Source organism: Patagioenas fasciata, chromosome 5 (genome assembly GCF_037038585.1).
Source record: "Patagioenas fasciata isolate bPatFas1 chromosome 5, bPatFas1.hap1, whole genome shotgun sequence".
Taxonomy (NCBI): Eukaryota; Metazoa; Chordata; class Aves; order Columbiformes; family Columbidae; genus Patagioenas; species Patagioenas fasciata.
This window is the reverse complement of record NC_092524.1, coordinates 7,140,414-7,163,264: the sequence shown is the minus strand read 5'-3', so window position 1 is coordinate 7,163,264 and position 22,851 is coordinate 7,140,414. Positions and strand designations below refer to the sequence as shown.

At 40.2% G+C, this 22,851-nt stretch overlaps 1 protein-coding gene across 3 annotated transcripts in view; it reads left to right on the top strand.

Annotated features, from left to right (window-relative positions):
• The window catches only part of MPPED2 (metallophosphoesterase domain containing 2), a 106,794-nt gene that overhangs the window by 58,108 nt on the left and 25,835 nt on the right, over positions 1–22,851 (top strand). For all 3 annotated transcript variants that reach the window (XM_065839244.2, XM_065839245.2, XM_065839246.2), the window contains exon 4: positions 2,066–2,291. In XM_065839244.2, the coding sequence (XP_065695316.1) occupies positions 2,066–2,291 (226 nt within the window). The remainder of the gene's footprint in view (positions 1–2,065; positions 2,292–22,851) is intronic.

The window sequence follows — 22,851 nt, the reverse complement described above, 5'->3', positions numbered from 1 at the left end:
GAAAGTAGAAAACCTGAACATTTATCCAGTAAGATGAGAAGTTTTCTCTGCTAAGACTGGCAAATGTTGATAACTTGGCAGAAACCTGAATTTAACTTCTCCATCCTACTTCTCTGAGAATTTAATCACATCTAGCTTGTTTGGGGGGATTGATAGTTATGACAAGTGTATCAAATTTCATGCCAGTGCTATCTTTTATGTTTCCTGAGAGAGGAGAAAATAGCAATTTTACCTTATGCCCAGGAGTCACAGAGAGCAGGAATTGTAGGTACCTGCCACATTGAGTTTTTAAATAAAAATGAATTGTAGAGCAGCATGTAGCAGGGGTGGAGAAGGGGAGGGAAGAGGGAAAAGAGTGAGGCATAAACTGTAGAGGAACATTTATTGCATTCCCCCAACTTTTAATCTAATACAGCACTGTGGAGAGTTATGAATATGTATGATCTGCACTTTGTTCAGATGTGAAGTGTCTGTGGAGATGTCTGCTTGTTTTTTTCCAGGGGATTTATAGCTTTTTGTTTTTCTATCCAGAATTAACTAATTTTGCGAAGATGATGTTCATATACATATCTTGTGTAATTCCTGTTTCCTTGCTGTAAATATTAAAAAGCGGAGGGTTTTGACTGGTTCCCTGTAAGTCTTATTTAGGCAAAAGTTAATCTTGTTGTAAATACTTAGTGCTTTACTTTGAAACTTCAAAAAAAAAAACAAACCCACAAACCCAAACAGTTTTGAAAGTTGAAAGGCAAGTTTCAAATTAGCAAAGCCACATTTGTTTAGGGGAACTGTATTCACAAGAAATATATAGCATCTGGTTCTGTGTTCCTTGGGACAGATGTTGGGGGTACCAGATGTGGAAGATGGACCCCTAGATTTCCACATACATTTTGACGCCTTTATGGGGGAACAGGGGAAAACAATCACAAAAAACAATCAACCAAAACCACCCACACAGCAAAACCAACCTTTTCTAAATGGTTATTAGGAATAAACACTAAAGTGAATGATTTGGTATAAGACTAGGTAATCAGGCTTATGGTGAAGATGGTAGAAATCAGCTTTGATGCAAAGTCACGTGTGATTTCTGACAAGTCACAGTGGGCCAGATTTTGTAAAAGAACCTAACTCCTGTGAAGACAACACGGTATGTGACCATGTTTTCTAAGGGAGCTCAGCACCCAGTATGTTTAGTGTGTATTTGGAAGATCTGGCACTTTTTTGTACCAAGTGCTTGAAAAATCTGTCCCTGAACTGCAAAAATCTGGCTCCATGGGCCAGATCCATGTCTTGTTCCAAACAAGGGGAATAGTTGCTCTGAATTGGGGTGATCCAGCTTATGATCTTTGTCTCTGACCCTCACGGTAAATGAATTAACCACGCTGCCTTTTTCCTGCCTTCTGTCTTATTTGCCTGAGTTACGTGTGTACTTCTTACAGAGATGAGATACTGCCAGAAACGAAATAGTAATGATAAAGTGAAAGTCCATTGTGAGTAAATTGGAGCTTTGGAGAATAGGCTAGATCTGGAATAAATGCCACTCGAATGCAAATTAATCCAAATAACGGCATAATTTAAAAATAACCAACAGCACCAGCAACCTAATTCAGTACCCAGGCCTGGTACCCTCACGACAGTTGTGTACCGGGGTGTGTGACACCCTCACTGCAGGTTCCTCCTGTGGATTAGGACTGGGGCTGCTGACTGTCAATGAACTGGTAGGACTCAGTGTCACATCTTCTGCTGATCTAAATTGAAGTGTTGTCAGCTGAAAGCAGGGGAGCGGTGGTGCTTTATGCCACCTTTGGAGCTGCTCTGGTACCTACCGGCTTGTTTTGTTTAACTCTGCAGTGAACGCTTTTCATTTTTTTATTTATTATTGCTTCACGTGATGCTGCTTTACATTTTAACACAGTTTCACTCAATGGAAGAGAAGCAGTATTAATAACTTTTGCTCACGGATCTCGGGTGTTTCATTCTGTCACTGCTAGCTGTCTACTTATTGTGCCGGCAATGCTGGCGTGGGAGGAAAATGTGCTAATTAAGTCCTCTTTTTTTGTTATTTCAGGAAACCTACCGTATGAATATAAAATAGTGATTGCTGGGAATCATGAACTGACATTTGATAAGGAATTCATGGCAGACCTTGTTAAACAAGATTACTACCGCTTTCCCTCTGTGTCCAAATTGAAACCAGAGGACTTTGACAATGTTCAGTCACTCCTGACAAATAGTATTTACTTACAAGATTCAGAGGTAACAGTTAAAGGATTCCGAATATACGGTGCCCCGTGGTAAGTCTCCATTTAACTTTCTTTGCTATTTATTACTTGAACCACGACAGGAATCATTCCTGTTGCAAATGCATGAAGCTTCTTTGTTGCATTGCCCTGCAGAACAGTATCACACTGAGCTGTAAACCACTCTGAAACAGTGGCCACATTTTTCTGTGGATAAATAGGTTATATTTGGCCATGTGTGTGAAATAAGGGAAAAAGAATTGTAATAATTTCTGTTCTGGCTACTGAACGCATTTAAAAAATAGAGGGGTCAATATCCACTCTGTGCTCATGGGTTAGCTGCAGTGGCATCTTAGTATGCATTAGGGAAAGAAGCTCCGTTATATGGTATGTTGTTTAGGTAATTATGTCTGCTGTGCTAATAGATTAGCGTGGTAGCATTTAACACCCACACAGTACAAGGTTCAAGGCAGCAGGTGCTTTAAGCGCTATTTCGGATCAGTTCTAGGCATTGTTTTCTTTTGCTTGTGAAGTTGTGATAATGAAATTTCGAGCCAGTTTTGATCTCATTCCACCCCCTGTGCCAAGCACGAGCAGGAAAAATTGCTGTTGAGTTTTGTAGTAAGGAGAGTCTTCCTTGTTTTTTCTACGTGTTGTTTAATTGTGACGGGTGATACCTCTGGAGTCTTGGGTAGCACTTGCTTTAAATTCTCATGCTTACAACAGCCATAGTCCTTTCAGGCTCTACCAGAAACCTGAACTTCAGTGGTGGTGATAATCATTACACTACTTGGCATTCTCAGTTGCCAGCTGAAGTACTCAGATGCTAATTTATGCATACCTATAAGAAGGGTTTATTATAAGCTAATAGCTCATATTTTTGATGTCAAGCTTGCTTCAAAGATGAAAGTAGGAGAGGAAGAGGGAATGGCAGGGATTGAACCAAAGAATGGGGCAAACCTGTACAGAGATCAGAAATTTTCCTCCTCATCTCTATTAATTGAAGGCCTTGGTGATTAATACACCACCACAAAAAGTGATGCTTCTGACAGTGGTTTTATTTGTCAGGTTGTGTACATTAGTGCTGGCTAGAAAACTGTGTTCCAGCTCTGCGTCTTGGATTCTTGACTTAAGCTACTGGGGTTTATTTTAATTTAAGTCATAGCCTTTAGCTAGTAGTTTAAATCAGCCTGACATCGCTTACCTAAAAAACCAACCAACCAAAGAAAAAAAAAACACAAAACACCTCTAAATCCTGCAGTATCAGCTAATTGGGGGAGATAGTCTTAATTCCAGTTAGGAATCACCTGTTAAAGACATTTCAAAGGTGTTTGTTTGTCTGTTTAATTAGTACTAGAAGCATATGACACTCAGAAGACAGGGTACACGAGGCCCTGGGTAGTGTAAAGTGGATTTGAGACTTGCTGCAAGTGAGCAGCTGTGTGAGCTGGAAGGTTTGTGACTGAGGTTAAGATTGTGTTCAGCTTTTTCCATACGTACGTCTCGGACTCAGAGGGCTTGTATTCTGCAGGCATTCAGTGAGTGCAAAGCGAAGACGTCTTCTCAGATTTATTTGGGGCAGATTCACCCAGACTCTCTTTACTATAGAGCTGTTGCGGAGATCTGGAGAACACAGAGTGAAAGTCTGGGGAAGAGAGAGCTTGGTATTCTGAAATGGAGAATTGTGTCGTATGCCTTTACGTTTATGTTTATATGTACTGGCAAAATGTAGTGATCTTTTTTCCCCCTCTTTTGGTTCTCGAATCCATAATGACAATCTGTTACCCTTTTGCGTTTTGCAGGTGGATTTAAAATGTTTGTTCTGAAATATTAAGGGATGCTACCTCAAGGACATGAGTTGTATGAACTGTAATACATGTATGATATGTATTCTGACCTAGTCAGGGAAGACAAATCTTCATTATTCCTCCCTATAATCCACTGATAGCTGGATTTTTCCAGTTAGGGTTCAATGGGAAGTAAAGCTAAATTGCTAGAAAGGCACACTGAGCTCCAAACAAGTGCAGACTTCTCATGAATGATGTTTCATTTGTGTTCAGCTGTGAAAAAATGATGTCAAAGCATGTTTTGAACAACCGTTGATGTGGATTTAGGGCTGTCATTTTGAATATAACTTTTTAGGTCAGCTGGTTTGTGTTTGGAACATAGAGATGTGGTATCATTTTTCTTTGTCTCTCTATTTTTTTTTTTTAAATATAATGACAGTTCCTGGAAAATGTGATAATTCAGCTGGTTTCCTGCATTTCAGTTGGTCTTTGAGAAGAGGGTAAAGTCACATCAGATACACGAAAAATCTGTTCCAAATCTGTTCTGTGCCTGGAAACTGAGACAGAATGATCAGACAATCCTGTTAGCACTTAAATTTTTCCTCCTTCCCCTCCAATCACATCTTGCTCAACTACTATAAATCTTCAGATTACCCCAAAGGAAGAGAATTTGTGGGGGTTTTGTGTGTATTTATGGGCTCCTTCCCCCAATTAGTTTTGTCACAGAAGTGGAACACTGGTCATTAACCCAGAAGATGCTCCAACCCTAAAATGAGATAAGTTGGCATGTTCAATTTATGTGCATTTTTGTAAGTATTTCCAGAGGGAAAAAAATTCTCATTTGCTGATAAAGCTACTGGTTTTAATTTAAAAAGAGGGATCAAACCAAGAATAACAGCTGTGATTCTGGAGGGTTTCAACCTGTCATGGGTTTCTAAGAAGTAATTGCCAGAAGACTCAGAAAACTGGCTATAAGTCATCTATCTATTTAGAAAATGTAAATTGCCAACTCAGTGTAACTACAGGAAAGAAATATCAGTCCATATTCATTACATGTTATTACTCATGGTACATCTGAAAGCTTTCTAAAGACCTGAGAGAATTCAAGTAGTGCCTCCTAACTTACAATTTAGTAGAATTTGTATGTAGAAAATAACTTACAATACACGGGAGCATTCATGTGTATTTGCAATTGGAATGTGCGGTGGTGCATATCAACAGCCTCTAAGGAGCAGAAAATTTGAATTTAGCCTGATGGTTCTTAGCGTATTAAATGGCATTAGCTGGAGGGGAGCTGAAAACAGAGTATCAGCCCCTAGAAGAGAAAAGAGCAAGGGTGGGATGTGAATCACGCTCCTCTCATTTGCAGAGGTGGAGAATGTAAGTGGCATTTTCACACCTTAAATAGGAGATGTTTTGATGTACCTTGAAGGAGCAGAATGGCTGAAGGTTTTCCGTTTGATGTGTAGATAACAATCCACAAAAACATTTCCCTCCTTTCTCGTCCTTATTTTGCCCCATGAACCTGGCTTGTTTGGTGGGAAAATAATTGATAGTTTGTACTTTATGCAGTGAAAACTCTTAAAGATTCCAATGGAAACATTTTCTCCTTTGGAAATTTGAGATTGAGGCTACTTATTGAGCAGGACAAAAATATATAGACAGTAATGGGCATATGAATTTTTAAGTCTTAAAACTCCCTTTGTGAATTGTATGTGAGTATAACTCATATTTGATGTATCTGTAAAAGCGTAGGAGAGACAGTCTGGTTTTACTGCAGCTTTGGGTGCTGAATACATATCAGTGAATATATATATGTTTTCTTTAAATTTGAATGTTGTTATTTTAAAATACCTCTAGTCTTTGAGGTATTTGGAATTGTTCATCCGTGCTAAGGACTGAATTTAATGTTATGGAGGTTTGATTGCAAGTATTCTAGCAATGTCTGTTTCTAATGAAGCTTTAAAAACATTAAAACCACCAGAGAACGGCGGTAAACTGGAACCAGGATTTGTCTAAACCACGTTTTGATGGAAACAATTGTTCAGAGAGAATGTTTTCCTCTCTTTTATTTTGTTCTGCTGTTCAGCTCTACAGGTAGCTCTTTTAGGTTGTTTGAAATACAAAAATAGTTGAAATGAAAAGGTATTCTGATAAACTTTATTTTGTGTGCATAGAAATTTATGGCAGTTAATTTCGTGAATAACGAGGCAATAGGCTTATTTATGGATTTTAAATTCTGTTCTCCATAAAAATTCCACAAAAAATGTCACAAGCCGTAAGTATGAAATAGTCTAATAAAGCAACCATTTGCATTATTTTTAACTATTAAGATTATGGGCAAATTGCACCCATATCTAGCAGAATAAAATAAAACTGTAGACCCAAGACTTTCAACATATATATTTTATTAGATAACTATAGATAAATCTTTCTGAGAGCAGAAGATGTTTAATATAAAAGCCAACTCAATATAAATCAATGCATTTTAATGGCTAATGGAATCAACTTGATGAAGATAACTGAAAAGCACAAACATAAAAGATTAAAATTGATTATTTAAATAATTACTGAAATCTACAATTTGCATCATTGTGATGAAAATCACTGAATCCTGAATGAAGCTCTTCCCTTGGTCAGGAACAGGAGCGTTGTTCTGCAATATCCTGCACGTTCATCAAGCCGTGGCTGCTTCAGGCCTCAAGAACAGAAGCACAAAGCAGCCTCCCAGTTGCTTTTAATGAATACAAGTGGGTTTTTCGTATGTCCAAGAATTTGATCTGTAGGGTGATCCCGAGGTCAGGAACAGACGTCGCGCTATCGCTCACCAGGGCTTTCATGGGCTTTTTTTAGTAACTCCAGAGGAAGGGCCTTAACTCCTTTTCAGAAGCAAAATTTTAATTGGCATAGGTAATGCAGCCTTAAGAAAGCATAGACAGGTTCAATCATCTCCTTTAAAAATAATGTTTTGTACGATTTTCTTTTCACCCAGAGGAGAATTCAGGGGCTTCATCAAATGGTTTTCCTTAAGTTTGAACTTATTTCTATCATTCTCATTTCTTTCGCAGCTTCGTTTGCAATCGTATTTTAATACAAGTAGCTCTGAGTTAGTACATCTCCCTTCTCCTGCTCAGTCTTTTCAGACTTTGTGTTTATCCTGTCAGAAAAGCACCAGTTGTTTGTTGTTCTTCCTTTTCAATTATAAGTTTTGTAATGCATCACGGATTTTGCTGACAGTCTTCAAGTTCTTGAAATAGCGAGCAAATTAACAGCAGATATTGAGCGTGAGGACTGGAAAGCCAATTGGCAACTCACGTGATCGCGTTCAGATATACTGATGGCTTGGAATAGATCTCATTTCTTTTATTTTCATAGCCTTAGTTGGCAATTAGCTTGCGCCTGGAGAAGGGAGGAATAGAAACGGCGACTACTCAGCAATAAAGTTCTTCATTGCTATTTAGCAGTGAGGAAACCAGGGGGAGACTGGACAAGGCTGCTGGTTGTACCAGTTTTTCAGGAATTCTGTATTTATACAGTCGGAGTCAGCAACTGAGGAAAGTATTGGCAAAGACTGGAGTCCTCTGTCTGCGTGTTAAACAAACACAGCACCACTGTGGCGTGGTTGTGTTTAGAGGTGCAGGCTTCTGTTTCGTTTTTCTTGGCATCGGTCCTTCAAGTCTCTCGTTTTAGGATCGACTAATGTATTCCCCCCGGTCTAGAATTGCCGCCGTTTGTTTACATTTTTTGCCTTGTTAGGAATGTCGCTGGTTTTTCTTCTGTGTCCATATCAGGTTCACTTGTAAGTAAAAAATTGTCCTGTTTCCTTTAAAAACTTACCTTTTATTTTTTTAAATAAATAGTGGAATGTTTGTAATTTTTAATACTGCGATGCTAACTTGTCCTAGCTGATTCTTTGGAAAGCTCTGTATCCTGGTGGTGGGGCAGATCATATGAAGTCCTCACCTTTCCTTCAGGCTTGACTTCAGCAGGAATAAGAATTTTACAGTATTTGTTACTAACCTAACATGCAATCTGTGTCTTTCTGTGGGTGGAAGCCTAGACATTTAAAACAGACATAAATTGGTGGCTCTCCCAACTCTTTTGAATCTTTCCTAGTGTGGAAGCAGCGGTTTGAATTCCTTCAGAGCCATACCAAACAGATGATGGTGGGAATCTGCTCTGTGTCTCTAATTCCTGCCCCATTTTCCTGGAGTTCAGTAGGTGCTGTACAAAAAAGCAAAGAGCCAGAATGAACATGAGCCGTGCTGCCGGGGGGCTAATTCCTTACGGTGGTCTCCTGGTTGTGGCTTGAAATGTCATTTTGATGTACAAGTCGTGCATGCAAAACCCACAAGTTGTGCTTGTGTTTGCAAGTTGCCTTTGTTTTGGCGGTTTTTCACTTGCCAGCTGTGCAGGAACAAGAAGTTTGCTTTCCTTGTGGCGGTCACTGGAATAACACAGCGGTGAATGTGGCGTTTGTGTGCACTGGGTAGGCTGAAAGCACTTGTACCCAGCGAGGAGTTAGGAAGAGTAGGGATTAACTAGAATACTATGGAACTCCTGACATTGTCAGCTCAGCTGCTACAAACTTCATCTTGGAAGGAGATCTGAACCCCCTTAAAGAGTAGGAGCTGGGGAAGGAGGAGGGGAGGGAAGGAAAGAGTTAACGCGTGTGGAGATATACGGTTCCTTATAGGGTTGGACTCAGTGTTGTGTGGTGATACTTGCTTGAGTAAATTGTTCCGTGCAGCTTTTGCACTCCAGGGCTCCTGCTTTACCATTTTCTTCTGCCTGTGTGTGCCGTACCTCTTTGTGCTGGGCTGCTGCAGAAGGCAAGAAAGACAAAACTGCACATACCGTGCTGTGAAGGTTAAGTGTAAAATGATTTCACTCGAGGACAACCACCTTCACAGTAGGAGACTGGAGAAGTAAGAGAGGGGCTTGAGCTTTGAACTGACATCAGAACAGATTTTTGTGTTGGATTATGGTCTTCCAACCTCGTTACGTTCTTCTTTCGTGGTCCCCGTGTGATATACCCAGAGCAGGACAAAGTAGGAGGCAGCTGGATGCTCTGAGTGACAGGCAAAGAGGCTGTTGGAGGATGTGTGGGCTCGGCTGCTGGAGCACACGGCAGGAACAGGTTCAGGGCTGTCTGGAGGAGCTGGTGACCTGGAGAAACCAGGACTCCAGTGAGGAACGAAGTGGGAGATCAAGACTTTGCTGTAGAGGTAGGTGGAATCCGGAATATTGTGTCCAGTTCTGGGCCCCTCAGTTCCAGAAGGACAGGGAACTGCTGGAGAAAGTCCAGCACAGGGCAACAAAGATGATGGAGTGGAGCACCTCCCGTGTGAGGAAAGGCTGAGGGAGCTGGGGCTCTTTGGCTTGGAGGAGACTGAGAAGTGACCTCATTAATGTTTATAAATATGTAAAGGATGAGTGTCACAAGGATGAAGCCAGGCTCTTCTTGGTGACAACCAATGATAAGACAAGTGGCAATGGGTATGAACTGGAACACAAAAGGTTCCACTTAAATATGAGAATAAACTTCTTCTCAGTGAGGGTTAACAGACACCGGACCAGGCTGCCCAGGGGGGTTGTGGAGTCTCCTTCTCTGCAGACATTCAAACCCGCCTGGACACCTTCCTGTGGAACCTCATCTGGGTGTTCCTGCTCCGGCAGGGGGATTGCACTGGATGAGCTTTCGAGGTCCCTTCCAATCCCTGACATTCTGTGATTCTGTGAAAACATGAGGGCCATATCACTGGAAGGGTGAGACCCATCCAGCCCAATGTGCATGAATGTGTGTATGTGTGTGTATTCATTATATAATTATCACTTAAATAGCAATATACATAGTAAGAGCTTTGCTGAATTAAGCTGTAATTGTAAAAATAGGGATACTTTCAAGTGTCTTTAGAAAATGCGTGAAATGAATTAGATGGGGGGTGACGTGGGAGAAGATAGGTCTTGTCCTGTGCGCTGTCAGGATTGTGAAACAGGTGGAGTCTACAGGTGGTTTGCTTCATTTATCTGCTCAGGAGAAACAGGAGAAGAATTGTAGGAATTTACGTTGCTTCAGGTGGAGCTGGCGATAAAGCTCACATGATAAGATGCAATAGAAATGGAAGAGAAATAGTGTTTGAAAGACTGTACTTGGTTTTAATACAAAAGTAAGTCAAGTAGCAGGCGACTAGATTTTGTTAGCTCCCAGTAAGGGTAAGATTTCTCATGGCTGTCTTCAAGATGATTTGGGTCTATTTTTTCAACCTGGATGATTCTGTGATTCTATATTTATCTAATACTTATTGATCAGAATGCTAACTTCACCATGACATGTGTATAAAATGCTTAAAGTAATTCACAGACACTATGAAATAAAGCAGAAATTGCATAAGCACTTTGAATAAGAGAACACTGATCATGACTCTGAGCATAGACAGAAAGGTCAAGAGTGACAGCTGCATTCATCAGATTTTCCTGAGAGTCTGTTGAGTAGAATAGATCTGGCACCTTATTTGAGATGTGGTCAACCCTCATGGATTCATTTGAAAATCAATGACACTGCTGGGTGTTCATAACCATCTCTAAGATGTTTCGGTGCTAGTCTGTATTATGGTTTGTGTGCATCTGAAGTATGAGAATTGCTGACATTTCTGACTCTATTAGTTAAATATCAAAATCTTAGTATGGCTGAGAGCGATCTTTGTATATGTGCACACAGAAGGCTTAAGCAGTGGTTTACAAGCAGCTTATAGTCGTGCCCTCATAGCTGTGGCTGAGTTGCACACACGTGTGAATACAGAGGCCTCACAAGTTGTGGTTCCCTACTACCACCTCAGTGAGTGATCTGGGTTATCCCAGTGCATGTGATGTAGCCCCAAAAGGTGAGCTCTACCTGCTTATCAACTCCATGTGTGCATGAACACCTATAATTTGACCAGTCTTTCTAGAACATAGTCTTCTTTTAATGTACAGTCAGTGGCATTAATATAAAACTTATATCCCAAATAAAGTTTGCCCTGGGTTTGTTGTCTGCCTGTCCTCTGGATGGCATGGAATGAAAATAGTTACGGGGATAAGTTGCTATAATTTTGTACAAATAAGGACTTTGGTTTATGGTCCGCTTGTATGATGTACCTGGGAAAAAGTTGTTGCCACCTATTAACTCCATTCAGTGTTCCTCCTCTTTAGCATTTTGTATAAAACCTTCTCTGTAAACAACTTGGTATCCTTTGGTATATGTGCTTAGCTGTTTGCGTTACATACTGACAGACATGTCATGCCTGTGCCTATGGCTACTTGGCAAAAAAAATAAGGCTTCCTAGAAAATAAGCTCATGTTGATTTGAAATCATCTGACAAGTTTGTCATCATATTTCTTTTGCTAGTAATGTTGTGAGTGTTTGAGTATTGTATCTGCAGATCTAACAACTTGTCTGTCCTCTGATTCTGGGGAGCTCTCGCCTTTTGATGCTTCAGCATGGATGGGTAGGACTGACAAGAAAGTTGTATGGTCTGGTTCCTCAGAAAGCCCTTTTGTTTCTCTGTGTATGTGAATCAGCGTATCTTACCAACAAAAGTTGATATTTGCAGCTGCTGCGTTGCATTCTTGAGTAGGTTTTATGAGTTTGTACCCTGCGAATATACTTATGGATTTTGTATCACCTCAAACTTTATATAACAAAGCTTTATATAAGGAGGAAGGATGAACCTTTCCATCTCCTTTTCCTGGCACAGATTTTAATGCATCTCGTTTCCAAAACTGGGAATGTAATGAAAAGAAGTGCAAGAAAGGTGTTCTCCATAACACCTCTTGGTGTTCCATCTGGGCTGCTTGGGACACTTCCATGTCTTGCATCGCAGGAAAATGGAAGAGAAAGGCAAACTGAGTGCTAGGCTGAAAGCTCTAGTCCTTATGTGTTCCCATTTTCAATATGGGATGCCCAGTACACTGTAATCTCTGGGGTTATGGGCACCTGAATTTGATTTTTCAGTTCTTAGTAAGTTTGTCTCCCTCTTCTGTTTGTGAATATAACACAGATTTTATAGTTGTTGAGAAACCTGGAAAATACAATTTTAAGAAAGAATGTCTTCCATTGCCTAACCTGAAGATCCTTTTTCATAAACTAGATTTATAAGGTTCAAGAACGGCATTGCTCGTATTCTTGTGTGTGTAGCACTGGAAGAGACTGAGCTTTTGGGAAAGCTCAGAAAATACAGAAAAACGTCAGGTATAAATCACTTTGATAGAATCCAGTATATTGTCTGATCTTTCTGTAGATAAGGATGTATTCTGAAATACAAAGGATGAAATCCATCCTCCCTGGAGTCAGAAGGGCTTTTTTTGTTTCATTCAGGATTTTGGGCAGCTGTTCCCCTGTGCTCAGTACCACTGGCTGTCAGTGGTACCCGCGCTACTCCGGAGCTCTGACGGAGGCACAGATGCAGCATTTTGTGTTGCTGTTGCCTTCACTACAAGCATCTTCTAAGCCTTCACTACATTTGGTATAGCCACTTAAATTGAATACTTTCAGAAGCAGAGAAATAGTTTACCTCAGAGGCATGAATTCCTTTGAAACTAAATGCGAGATGACGCACATTTTTTCATTCCTTGACGTTTTGCTAATGTTCAGCACCGATTAGAAGTCACGCATGAGCTACGTGGAGTGAGAAGTATAGTTCTTGCAAATTTTAGCATCACCTAATCTCAATAGCAATTTAAGTCATGCTTTAAGTGTGAGAGGAAAGTATGCTTTGTTTCAGAGAATTTTGTTGTTGTTTCATAAACTTTGGAGTTAAAATACAGATAAAATAGTTAGAGACGCAGAGGCTGATCGTCCATCTGGAAGTGAGCCACTTTGGCACAGAGCAGCAAGATCTCCCCGTAAGGATGTGCCTTTAGCCGATAATTACTAGCAGTCAAGCTACCTAGAGCGTACACCTTTTCTTATTTATATTCCAGTCCTGTAACCTCCCCTATTCTCTTGTGCCTTTGTTCTATTAATCTACAAAACAGGGCTCGACTTGTGATTAGTCCTTAGAGGTTGTTTCTATTAATCAGGCTGCAAAACAGGTCCACTTGGATGTTCTGTTGCAAGTGCTTAATGTGCTTTCCTCATCAGTCTGTGGTATAGAGCTGCCAGGGTTGGCTTAAATGGCAATGAAATCAGTGATGTGTCTGCTACACTTCCTTTGTGTTTACGTCTTGATTGTGTTGCTGTAGGATGGGGAAAATAGAAAGAGGAAAATAATTGCAGTCCTGTAGAAAATTGCTTAAGTTAGTGACATTCGTGGCTACGTGATGCTAGAGAGCAGCTGCAGGACGGATCCTGTCACAGCAGAACCGCTCGTTAGGTGCGTTTTGAATGAGAAGAGCCTGCCCCATCTTTAAATGCAAGAATTAAAATTGAAGCTTTGGTCACAGGTAGAGGGCTGCGTTTTAAACTCTGATGGAGTTCTAAAGGTAAATCTATCCCCGTAACTTTTGGAGGGCCATTTAAGATAGTGCAGGTTTTTCTGCTCTAGGTAGAAAGCCAGACAGATTTCTGCTGAGATATATATATATATATATATATAATATATATAAATGATCTGAGTTGGTGGAATAGAAACAAAAAAAAAACCCTAAAGTGAACTGTTCTATAACACTTCCATTATTAAACCTTATTTTAAAATTTGGACAATAAACAGCATATGTAATGAGAAACTAATCTAGTTTCACCATAGTAGATATTACTAACTATAGAAGTGTAATGATTTATACTTCCAATTAAATACAGTATTTCCTCCCTGTAGGAGGAAAGTTATCTATTTTTAAAATGTATCAGAAGAAAGAAACCAGACCCCTAGTTATTTTTTCTAAACCGTTCCTTTGATTTTATTTTGAGAAGTTTTTGTTATGTTGATTACGTATTTCTTTGCCAGCTCAATAAAGCCTGTCGCTGAAATAAAGAACTTGAGCTGCTCTCTGCAAAAAAACCCAGGCCCTGAGGCACAGGGTTTGTTTCAGCTGCAGTGCCTGGTTTTTTCTGTATGTGCCTCAATTTTCTCATGCACAAGCTTAAATTAGTGGCCTTTGCAAAACTCGGCCACTCTTGACTTCCAGTGAAGTCCAACCCTGAATTCTTGCTGGTGGTGCTGAGAGCTGGTCCCCCACCTCTTTATGGCATCACTTACTGGTCCCTCACCCCTATATGGCGTCACTTACTGGTCCCTCACCCCTTCATGGCAGCACTTACTGGTCCCTCACCTCTTTATGGCATCACTTACTGTTCCCTTACCTCTTTATGGCATCTCTTACTGGTCCCTCACCTCTTCATGGCAGCACTTACTGGTCCCTCACCTCTTTATGGCAGCACTTACTGGTCCCTCACCTCTTTATGGCAGCACTTACCTGGTCCCTTACCTCTTTATGACAGCACTTACTGGTCTCTTACTTCTTTATGGCATCTCTTACTGGTCCCTCACCTCTTCATGGCATCATTGAACTGCTCATTTAAAAGGCTTTGTGCTGCATCACCCCCAGCTACAAAAAGCGTAATTATGCTGGGCTTTGTCCAGTTTTTGCAGCCTGAAGCACAGAGGTGAATGCCCAGGTGACAGCCCCATCCCTCAGCTGACGCAGTGCAGATGTGGTGCAGATGTTGTGCCTTATCCTGACACGAGCAGCCGAGCGAGCAGCTCACGTGCACCCAGGCGAGCTGTTCCACAGCCACTGAGCAGAAGGGCTTCCCGAGCGTATTGTGCCTTGCAAATTCATCACACCTGCTCTTGGTATTGCTGGCAGAGTTGGAGCTGGGATTCGTGGTGACCAAGCCCAGGTGCTGGCCTGTTGAAGGTGCGCTGTAGTAAAGCTGTTTTTGAGAGATTGTAGACTAGTAGTAATCGTCACTTAAATTAGTAATAGTTTATACTGTCCAAGGTGAATTTCTTTCCAATATTAGCTGACTTTGGCTAATGCTATTTCAAAGCCACCACAGTGAAATTATATATATCGTGTTCTTATGCACCCTAACATGGTTTTCTCTATTTCAGTTTTGGTCAATATAATTTTCACTAGCTATTTCTACTGGTTTTCTTTCTTCTTTTTCCTCCCTCCTTACATTTTCCTGGTTATCAGGGAAATCACTCTTCTTGCATTGATTCATTTCAACCAGAGTCTGGAAGGCACAGAGAATCAAATTAACTAATATTTTACTTTTGCATGTGATTAATGCTAATGCTCACAGAGAAGAAAATACTTTACTGTGATTTAATTTTCATTCTCTGGTTGATTCTCAGTGATTTGATTTTGCAGAGGGTTGTGTCTGCTTATTGTCTCTTATGGAATCATTGGAGTTAAAGATGGAAAAGACCCATTAAGGCATTCTGCTATTGCAGATTTGTCTCCTACACTGTATTTTTGAATGTTTTGCTCAGTTGTAATGAATGGAAAAAAGGAGTTTTGGTTAATTCCTTTTGAGATATTTCCTTGGTGCAGTGGGTGTTACTAATGGGAACTAATATTCTGCTTACACTCTTGCTATGTTCATTTCATTAAAAAAAAAATCCATGTTGTACCATACTGGATGAGCCTAAAGGTTTCTTATACCTTTAGTGATGTTTATATTCTTGTACCTTTCACACCATGTGTCAGTAACATTTATACAGTCAGTCGTAATCCTTCCAGATATTTGTCTTTTGCTCTTTCTTATTTCTGGTGAAGCTTTTTTTATATTCCTGGATGTTGGTTGGCTATTAAATAATAAAAGAGTAGAGATACTGAGTTAATTGCAATACTCCTGTAGTATGGTGACCGTATGTTCCATGGCCTCTGCAGTGTCCAGACATGTGTCACGGTGTCTTTTTGATGTCTTGCGATATCTCCGTGCGTGTAGCCCAGATAACTTTATTCTTTTTCCCGCTTGTGTTGCAAGCTCAGACATCATTTGATGTCAGCTGCTGCCCTTAGGTCTTTTGTTTTAGTTTAATGGCTTCTGGGTTTCTTCCTCTCACTGATTATTTACATTTTTTAATTCTTCTCAGATGTATTAGCCTGCATTTTTCTTCAGAAGGAAACCCGTTTTCTCCTCTCATAACCTCCTTTTGCATAATTTCTTTCCCCACTGTCGTGTTTATAACACCTCTCACTATATCAAAATCTGTGAATGTAATTAATGTAGTGTTTGCCCATTCTTCCAGATCATTAATAAAGATGTTAAATAAAACTGATCCTAATACCGATCCCTGTGGCAACCCACTAGCACCTCCCTTGTGCTGCTGCAGTCTGTTTGTTTATAGCCCTTTAGCCACTGTTGAGCCCTGTGATAGTCCTCCCGGGCAAGGCAATTTCAAGATTCCAAAAAGCGGTTGTATCACATTTTGCTGAAGTCTGGGATGATACAATCTACTGTATTATTTCAATCTACTGACTTGCCTGAATTTAATAAATTTACAGAAATTAAATATCATGAAATAGAGCTTTGGTTTTGGAGCACTTTTAAATCTTAGCAGCTGAGTAGCTATAATTCTCCGTTCTTATAACAATTACACCTCCTCCACCCACCCCCACCCCAATTACACCGTATTTTTATTCTGTGCTGCATTTAGACTTACTAGGAGATAATTCTTAGTGTCAGTCCTTAATTCGCTGTGTGCATATCAGCACCACGTTTCTCACTGCTTCTCCAGTGTCTGATTTTAGAAACTAAAGTGCTCCAGATAGAATTCTTCTGTTAACACTTTAAGCTTTGAATGGTCTGTTGCTTGTTTGTCACCAGTCATCATGGGCAGAGCTTTATTTTGTGATTTACACACATATATATATGTCTGTTTGAAATGTCATTGATCTTTTTGCGAAAGCAACAGCAAACTCTTGCCTTAATTTTAAGTGCACGCTTTCATCCTTGCGAAATTTGTAAGATTTATGTGTTTGCTTAATTTCCACATGGGCTTAAGTGTTTTCTTCTTGTGCCACTTGGGAGTTTGCATCATTTGGTTAGTAGCCCACTGAATTTATATTTCATTCAAATTCAAAGGTATTTTAAATTGCGAAAAGAAAAATCCTTTCCTTCATGACTTTTTCCATTTACATTGTGTGCGTCGGTATGAACTTGAATAAGTTCTGTCGTCAGCAGATGAATAAAAACAATCTTGGGAAATTTCAGGTTTTTTATGTATGTTTAGCTTGATTTTACAAGCTCCGTGCAAAAAAATGGATTTTTACATTATAAAGAGTTGTGGGGAGAGTTTATTTGTCACAGCTTGGTTGGAATGGCATGCTGTTCAAATCACAGCTGAACCCTCATAACTGGGAAAAGAAAAGGTATGAAAATACGGGTCACAGCCCTGATTTATGACTCCGCTAATCCAGAGCTGTGGTAATGTAAAACCAGAGCACGTGTTGTTACCTTTTGGTTGGAGTGGGCTGGGGAGCGACCTCTCTGAGCCGGTATCTCTTGCTTTCCCCTTGCTGAATGGGGACAAGTGCTACAGTGACACTAAGCAGCGAGGTGCTGTATTAAGTGACTTAAAACACAGTGATTTTGATGTCACCCTGCAAGCATTTAAATCCCACTGAATTGGGGAAGGGCTGGGACACAACATAATCTCAGTTCCACAGTCAATAATACCCAGTCTGAGCTCTGCCATATTACCCATTAATACAGATTTCCTCCGAGTTGCTGGGTTTCTGAGAACACGGAGTGTGTGCTGGGGGGGACATGGTTGCTCCTGCATTTATGCTCTAGATTTTGAGCTGAATTTATACTGGGTTAATGTTCTGCATCTTGTTGCCGCAGTGCTTTGGTTTGAAGTTTGGGGGTTTGATGGAGTTTTGACCTAGTGCTAGGTGTGCTAAAATGGGATTTACTGTCTTATTGAAGTTATTAGTTCTGCTAATAATGAATAGTGAGAGGTGGGAGTGACAGGTTTGGTGTGTGTCTGTACTTCTGTAAACATAAGGATGTCCTGTTTGAAGTAAAGTGCTTTCTGTGTAAAGCAGGTAATGGAAATTGGCCAGCATATATTTTTAAACAATGTTACTTAGCTGGTGTATTTTTTTTTAAGTGTGTAGAACCCTTGGGGAGAAGTCCATTAAGAAGTTACTATACCCTCCCATCAGAAAGCCACATGATTTGCACTTTTGCATGTATGTGAAAGGTAATTTCACACAGGTGACTGCTGTGAAATAATTTGAATTCATACATATTTCAGAAGGATAAGCGGGTAAGAGGGACAATATGATAAATTCATTAGTTTCCTCAGGAGCTGAACTGTTGGGTCGTGGCTTCTTGCTGTAGAGGACAGAGAGCACTCTAGAAGGTGTCCATGGTTTGTGAAAGCTGTTTGCAGAAATGGCTTTGAAATTAATAGTTAGCACAGTTACTACACGACTAGAACAACACGTATCTTCAAGGGGATCTGCTCCTTTGCTTCTTGAATTATACTGTGCTTGTGTACATCACAGTTTAATGATACGACTACTCTTATCTATATTAATTGCTGCAGACTGTACTAATTGGTGGAACTGAATTTTTGAGGTTTGTTTGCAGACTGCTGGGGTGGTGCTTCCAGTTTGAGAGCCCGGAGGTGTCAGAAGGATGGAGGGTTTGGTGGGGAGCACGGAAGGGGAGCCCCAGCTCTGATACCGTCTCACTGTACAAGGAGCAGCAAGTAACTTGTTTCTGTCCCTTAATTTCTTCATTTACAAAATGAGGCTCATAATACTTAGATGCTTTCCTCACTGCTTGCCATTTGGACAGTAGTTTCAGCACGTGAAGCGCTGTGAGAGTGCCAGGTATGACTGCTCATTTATTTTTAGCAGGATGATCCAGCACAAGGTACTGAGCAGATGCAGACTGAGCTTCCATGAATGATTTCAAAGGAGCCGGCGGGACCGTTTGCCTGCCTGAAGTTTGTGTACTTGCTGAAGTACTTGGCTGGATCATAAGCTAAGTAGGTGTCTATTTTTTGCAGGATAAGAAAGGGCGTATTTGAGATACTGTTGAAGTGGAATAGAGGGCTCTGTTACTTGGGGTAGGAGCTGATAACGTGTGATTTCAGGACACTTGAAGTGTCCAAAAAGAGGAGGGATAATAAAAACTGCGCTGAGTTTACTTCCTGAAATTTCTGTTTGGGATGGTAAATGCATCACTCATTGATAATTAGTTTATTAAGAAAGATTAAAAGAATGCAGACGGGCTTCAATCTGTACCACAGTACAACAGAGTCAAGGATAATAAACGGAATTTTTTTGCTGGAAACACTGTGCTCTCTTACTGCCATCCGAACCCAGCAACACGCTGGCTAATGTGCCATTAATATAGAAGCCATTCCCAGACCAAGGCTGTACCCAAATGCATGTTGAGAACTTCTTCCCAATGACACGATGAGTTGTGTAAGACCTGGCCATCCCAGCCCTCCTCTCCCCACCCCAAACTCCGAGTCCAGCCCATTTGTTTTCCACGGAGCTGTTAGGATGTTGCTTATTTTTCCAGTAGACCCACCTTGGCATTCAGTGTCTGTGGGGAAGGTAATTAGACTTGAAAGGAATTTAGGCCTTCATTTGAACTTGGGGGTGGGCGACACATAAGCACCTGTGGGAAGAAATGCACCTTTGTACCTCGCAAAATAATCCTAATATTCATTCCTACCTCCTAATAACCACCTCCTGCTCTTTATTTAAAACCAGACTAAAAGTAGAAGATCCAATCTTCAATCAAAGGGACTTGCTGGGTATTTGAGAAGAGAGTCCTGAAGTCCAGGCGGTGAAAACCGACACTACTTCTTACCTTCTATCAGAAGCAGTGTTGAAATGTAGGGTCTGTTATTGTATATTTATTCAGGCATCAATCACAATCAAACCTCCTGCGAGTTCATCTGTAAGGGCATTGTAATGCTATTTTTATCAGTTCCTTCCTGTACAACAGACAGTTAAAATAGCATGAGTAAGGGTCAGAAATATCTTAATGGCTTCGGTTCCCAGAGATATCGGTGACCGGAGGAAGAGTTTTGCCGAAATTTCTTCCTGAGCTGATAAGGTGGATAAACAGGGTTGAGGTGCAGAGTGAGGACACACGGTAGGGAGCGGAGCATTGGGAGGCACTGAAAAGGAGCTGCGGAAAGATTGGACAGACAGGATTTTTATGGAAAAAAACCTCTGGAGCAGATGGAAAATAAACGTTACTGTTTGTCAAGTTGCCCATTTGCAGCAGAAAATGTTTAATATCTTTTCGGGGTGAGCTGTTAACTTTGGATGGTATGCTTCAGACTAACATTACATTTTTATTTTACATTTTTATGGTTTATATTTTTGGTGTATGCATTTAAATTTTTTGTGGTTACAAGCCAATGAACTATGCTTTTTAAACCCTTTTTTGTCAGTAATTCAAGCTGCCTTTGGATACGTGTTATTAGAATTAATTTATGAATGAACACAGAGAATGGTTTAAAATTTCTTCTTTTACCAGAATGAAACTGCCTTAGAACTTCTAAATACACAAAGAGAAAGTTCATTACAGCAAATTTTATCTTGTAAGACCAACTATTACCTTTGTCTCAGTTTTTAAACTGGGCTTTTGTTCCTGGTCAAGCTGGTCTTTCAAGATAGCAGAGATAATGGACCTAGTCTTTCGTACTTAGTTTTAGTCAAAAATTGCAGGTGACACCTTTGCTTTTCCAATTCCAAGTCTTATTTATTTTTTCATTTCAATTAAATACTAATATAGACTACTTGTATGAGCTCATATATATATATATATATATATATATATATATATATATGTATCTTCTCCAAGAGACTTAATCCTTTCAGCAAACTGATTCTCAGAGCTTATTTGGTGACTTCTACCAGTTCGGTGGCTTGACTTTTAACTTCAGGAGCAATTAAACATTGATGATTTGGATATATTATTGTAAGCGTAGCCTTCATGTGGGTAGTTACAGATTGAGGGTAAATATTAAAAATAATTAGCTGTCCAAAATAGTAATAATGTGATCCATATAAAGTAGCATTCATTATGTAAAAACCTCAGACAAAAATCCATGTTAATTAAATCAGAAATATAAGTTTGACTCCCTACCGCCATTAGTTATGAATCTTAGAAATTTCTGCTGCAAGTCTGGAATAAACTTGTTGAAGAGAACAGAAAAGCCACACTTCAAGCTACTTTTGTACTTATAGTATTTTTCTCCCTATTGTGCTAGGGGTTGCAGCTGCTTATGACACTTAGTTTCATTGTAGTTACACCATATGAGAAGTTTATACTAACAGTGTGCTGAAGATTTTTGAATGGCATTCCACCATGGTTTTATTTGATTTGTTAATTATCCTAATCGTGTATTCTGAAATATCCTTTCCCATGGATACTTACTTAAAATAAATTACACAAGAAAGCAAATTGCTAAAGACAATAGTTTTGGAGACTGAATGCCTTTTGCAAACAAGACTGAAGGTGTTAGGGTTCCTCCATCACCAACAGTGAAAATAACAAGTAATAAGAAACCATCCCACTCATTGCAAAATAAAACTGTACAGATACTAAGCTAAATTTCGGTATTTCTGTACTTGTGGAGTTGCGTGGTGCTTTCTGGAACGCACGTTGAGATCAATATGGTGACCTTGATGCTCCTCACCAAGCCTGGAGAAGCTCCTGGGATGGGTGGTGCTGGGTTCCATCCCTTGGGGCTGCGGGTGAGTCTTCCCCAGGGATCTCTCACAGGTCTCGTTTGCCTTTTTTGTGTCTGTAATGGGAGTTCCCCGTGTTTTTCAGCCTACCTGTCTAAGGCACTGATCTTTCATACAGAAGTGCCATGCATTAAAAATCTTAAATAATCATTTTGTAACAGCTGCCTGTACAACATGAGAATTAAATCTTACTGTTTGAGGAACAAGCTGTGGTCCAAGAAAAAATCCTGCACGCTTAGAATAACTTTTTCATTGCTGTTCTTACTGTTCTTTCGAGAAGTATTAATCATTTTCTGGAGGCATGGTATGGAAGTTAATTTAAAAGTTGGGCTGGCTTATTTTCTCTTTAAATGACAACAAGGTAAATATTGGTGCGAGCAAAGGATGTTATTCTGGGTCGAATAAACAGTGGGCACGGAGGAAGTTGTGACTTTCCTATGACAGTTTTCATGCAATACTTGTGATTCTAATTATCCTGCACTTCCCTCTCACCCTGCTCCAGTGGTCATATTTTTGGTGAATTGGTTTTACTCCAGCAAAAGCTGACAAGCAAGGGCAAAATTGGTAAAGGCATAGAAGATGTTTCTTCTCGATATTCTGTCCCAGAAAGTAGTTTTTGTCATTAGCATGGTGGTTCTTTACAACAGCTGCCCTGGGGGTGGCCGAGTAGCACAGGAAGCTCCCCAGGCTCCATACAGAAAATCCCTCCCGTGCTGCTGCTGCTTCACTCCCAGCTCTTCAGGATTGAAAAGCTGCCGTGAAAACTTGAAGCAAATAAGTTCACAGGCTGTACTTTCTATGCTTCGTTTCTCAAATACGCGATGAGGAGCCCCACTAAATTCCAGTGTGAGAAATTTCATTTTCTGTGGGCGAATCCTCTGAATACGTGTCAGTAATTGTGTCTGTGGAAACATCGTCTGACTTCCTTTCCTGCTTCCTCACTGTGTTTTCGCCATTCGCCTCTACTATTTTAGATTTGGTTCGGTGGGGATTTTGTATAAGTAATCAGTAACGTGCCTCTAATCCTTTGTGTAAAATTTTACTAGCTCTAAAGATGGTGCTTTGTAGGGAAGGAATGATCCAGACCCCGCTTCATCTTGGATATTAGGAAAAAATTCTTCACAGAAAGGTTTGTCAGGCATTGGAACAGACTGCCCAGGGCA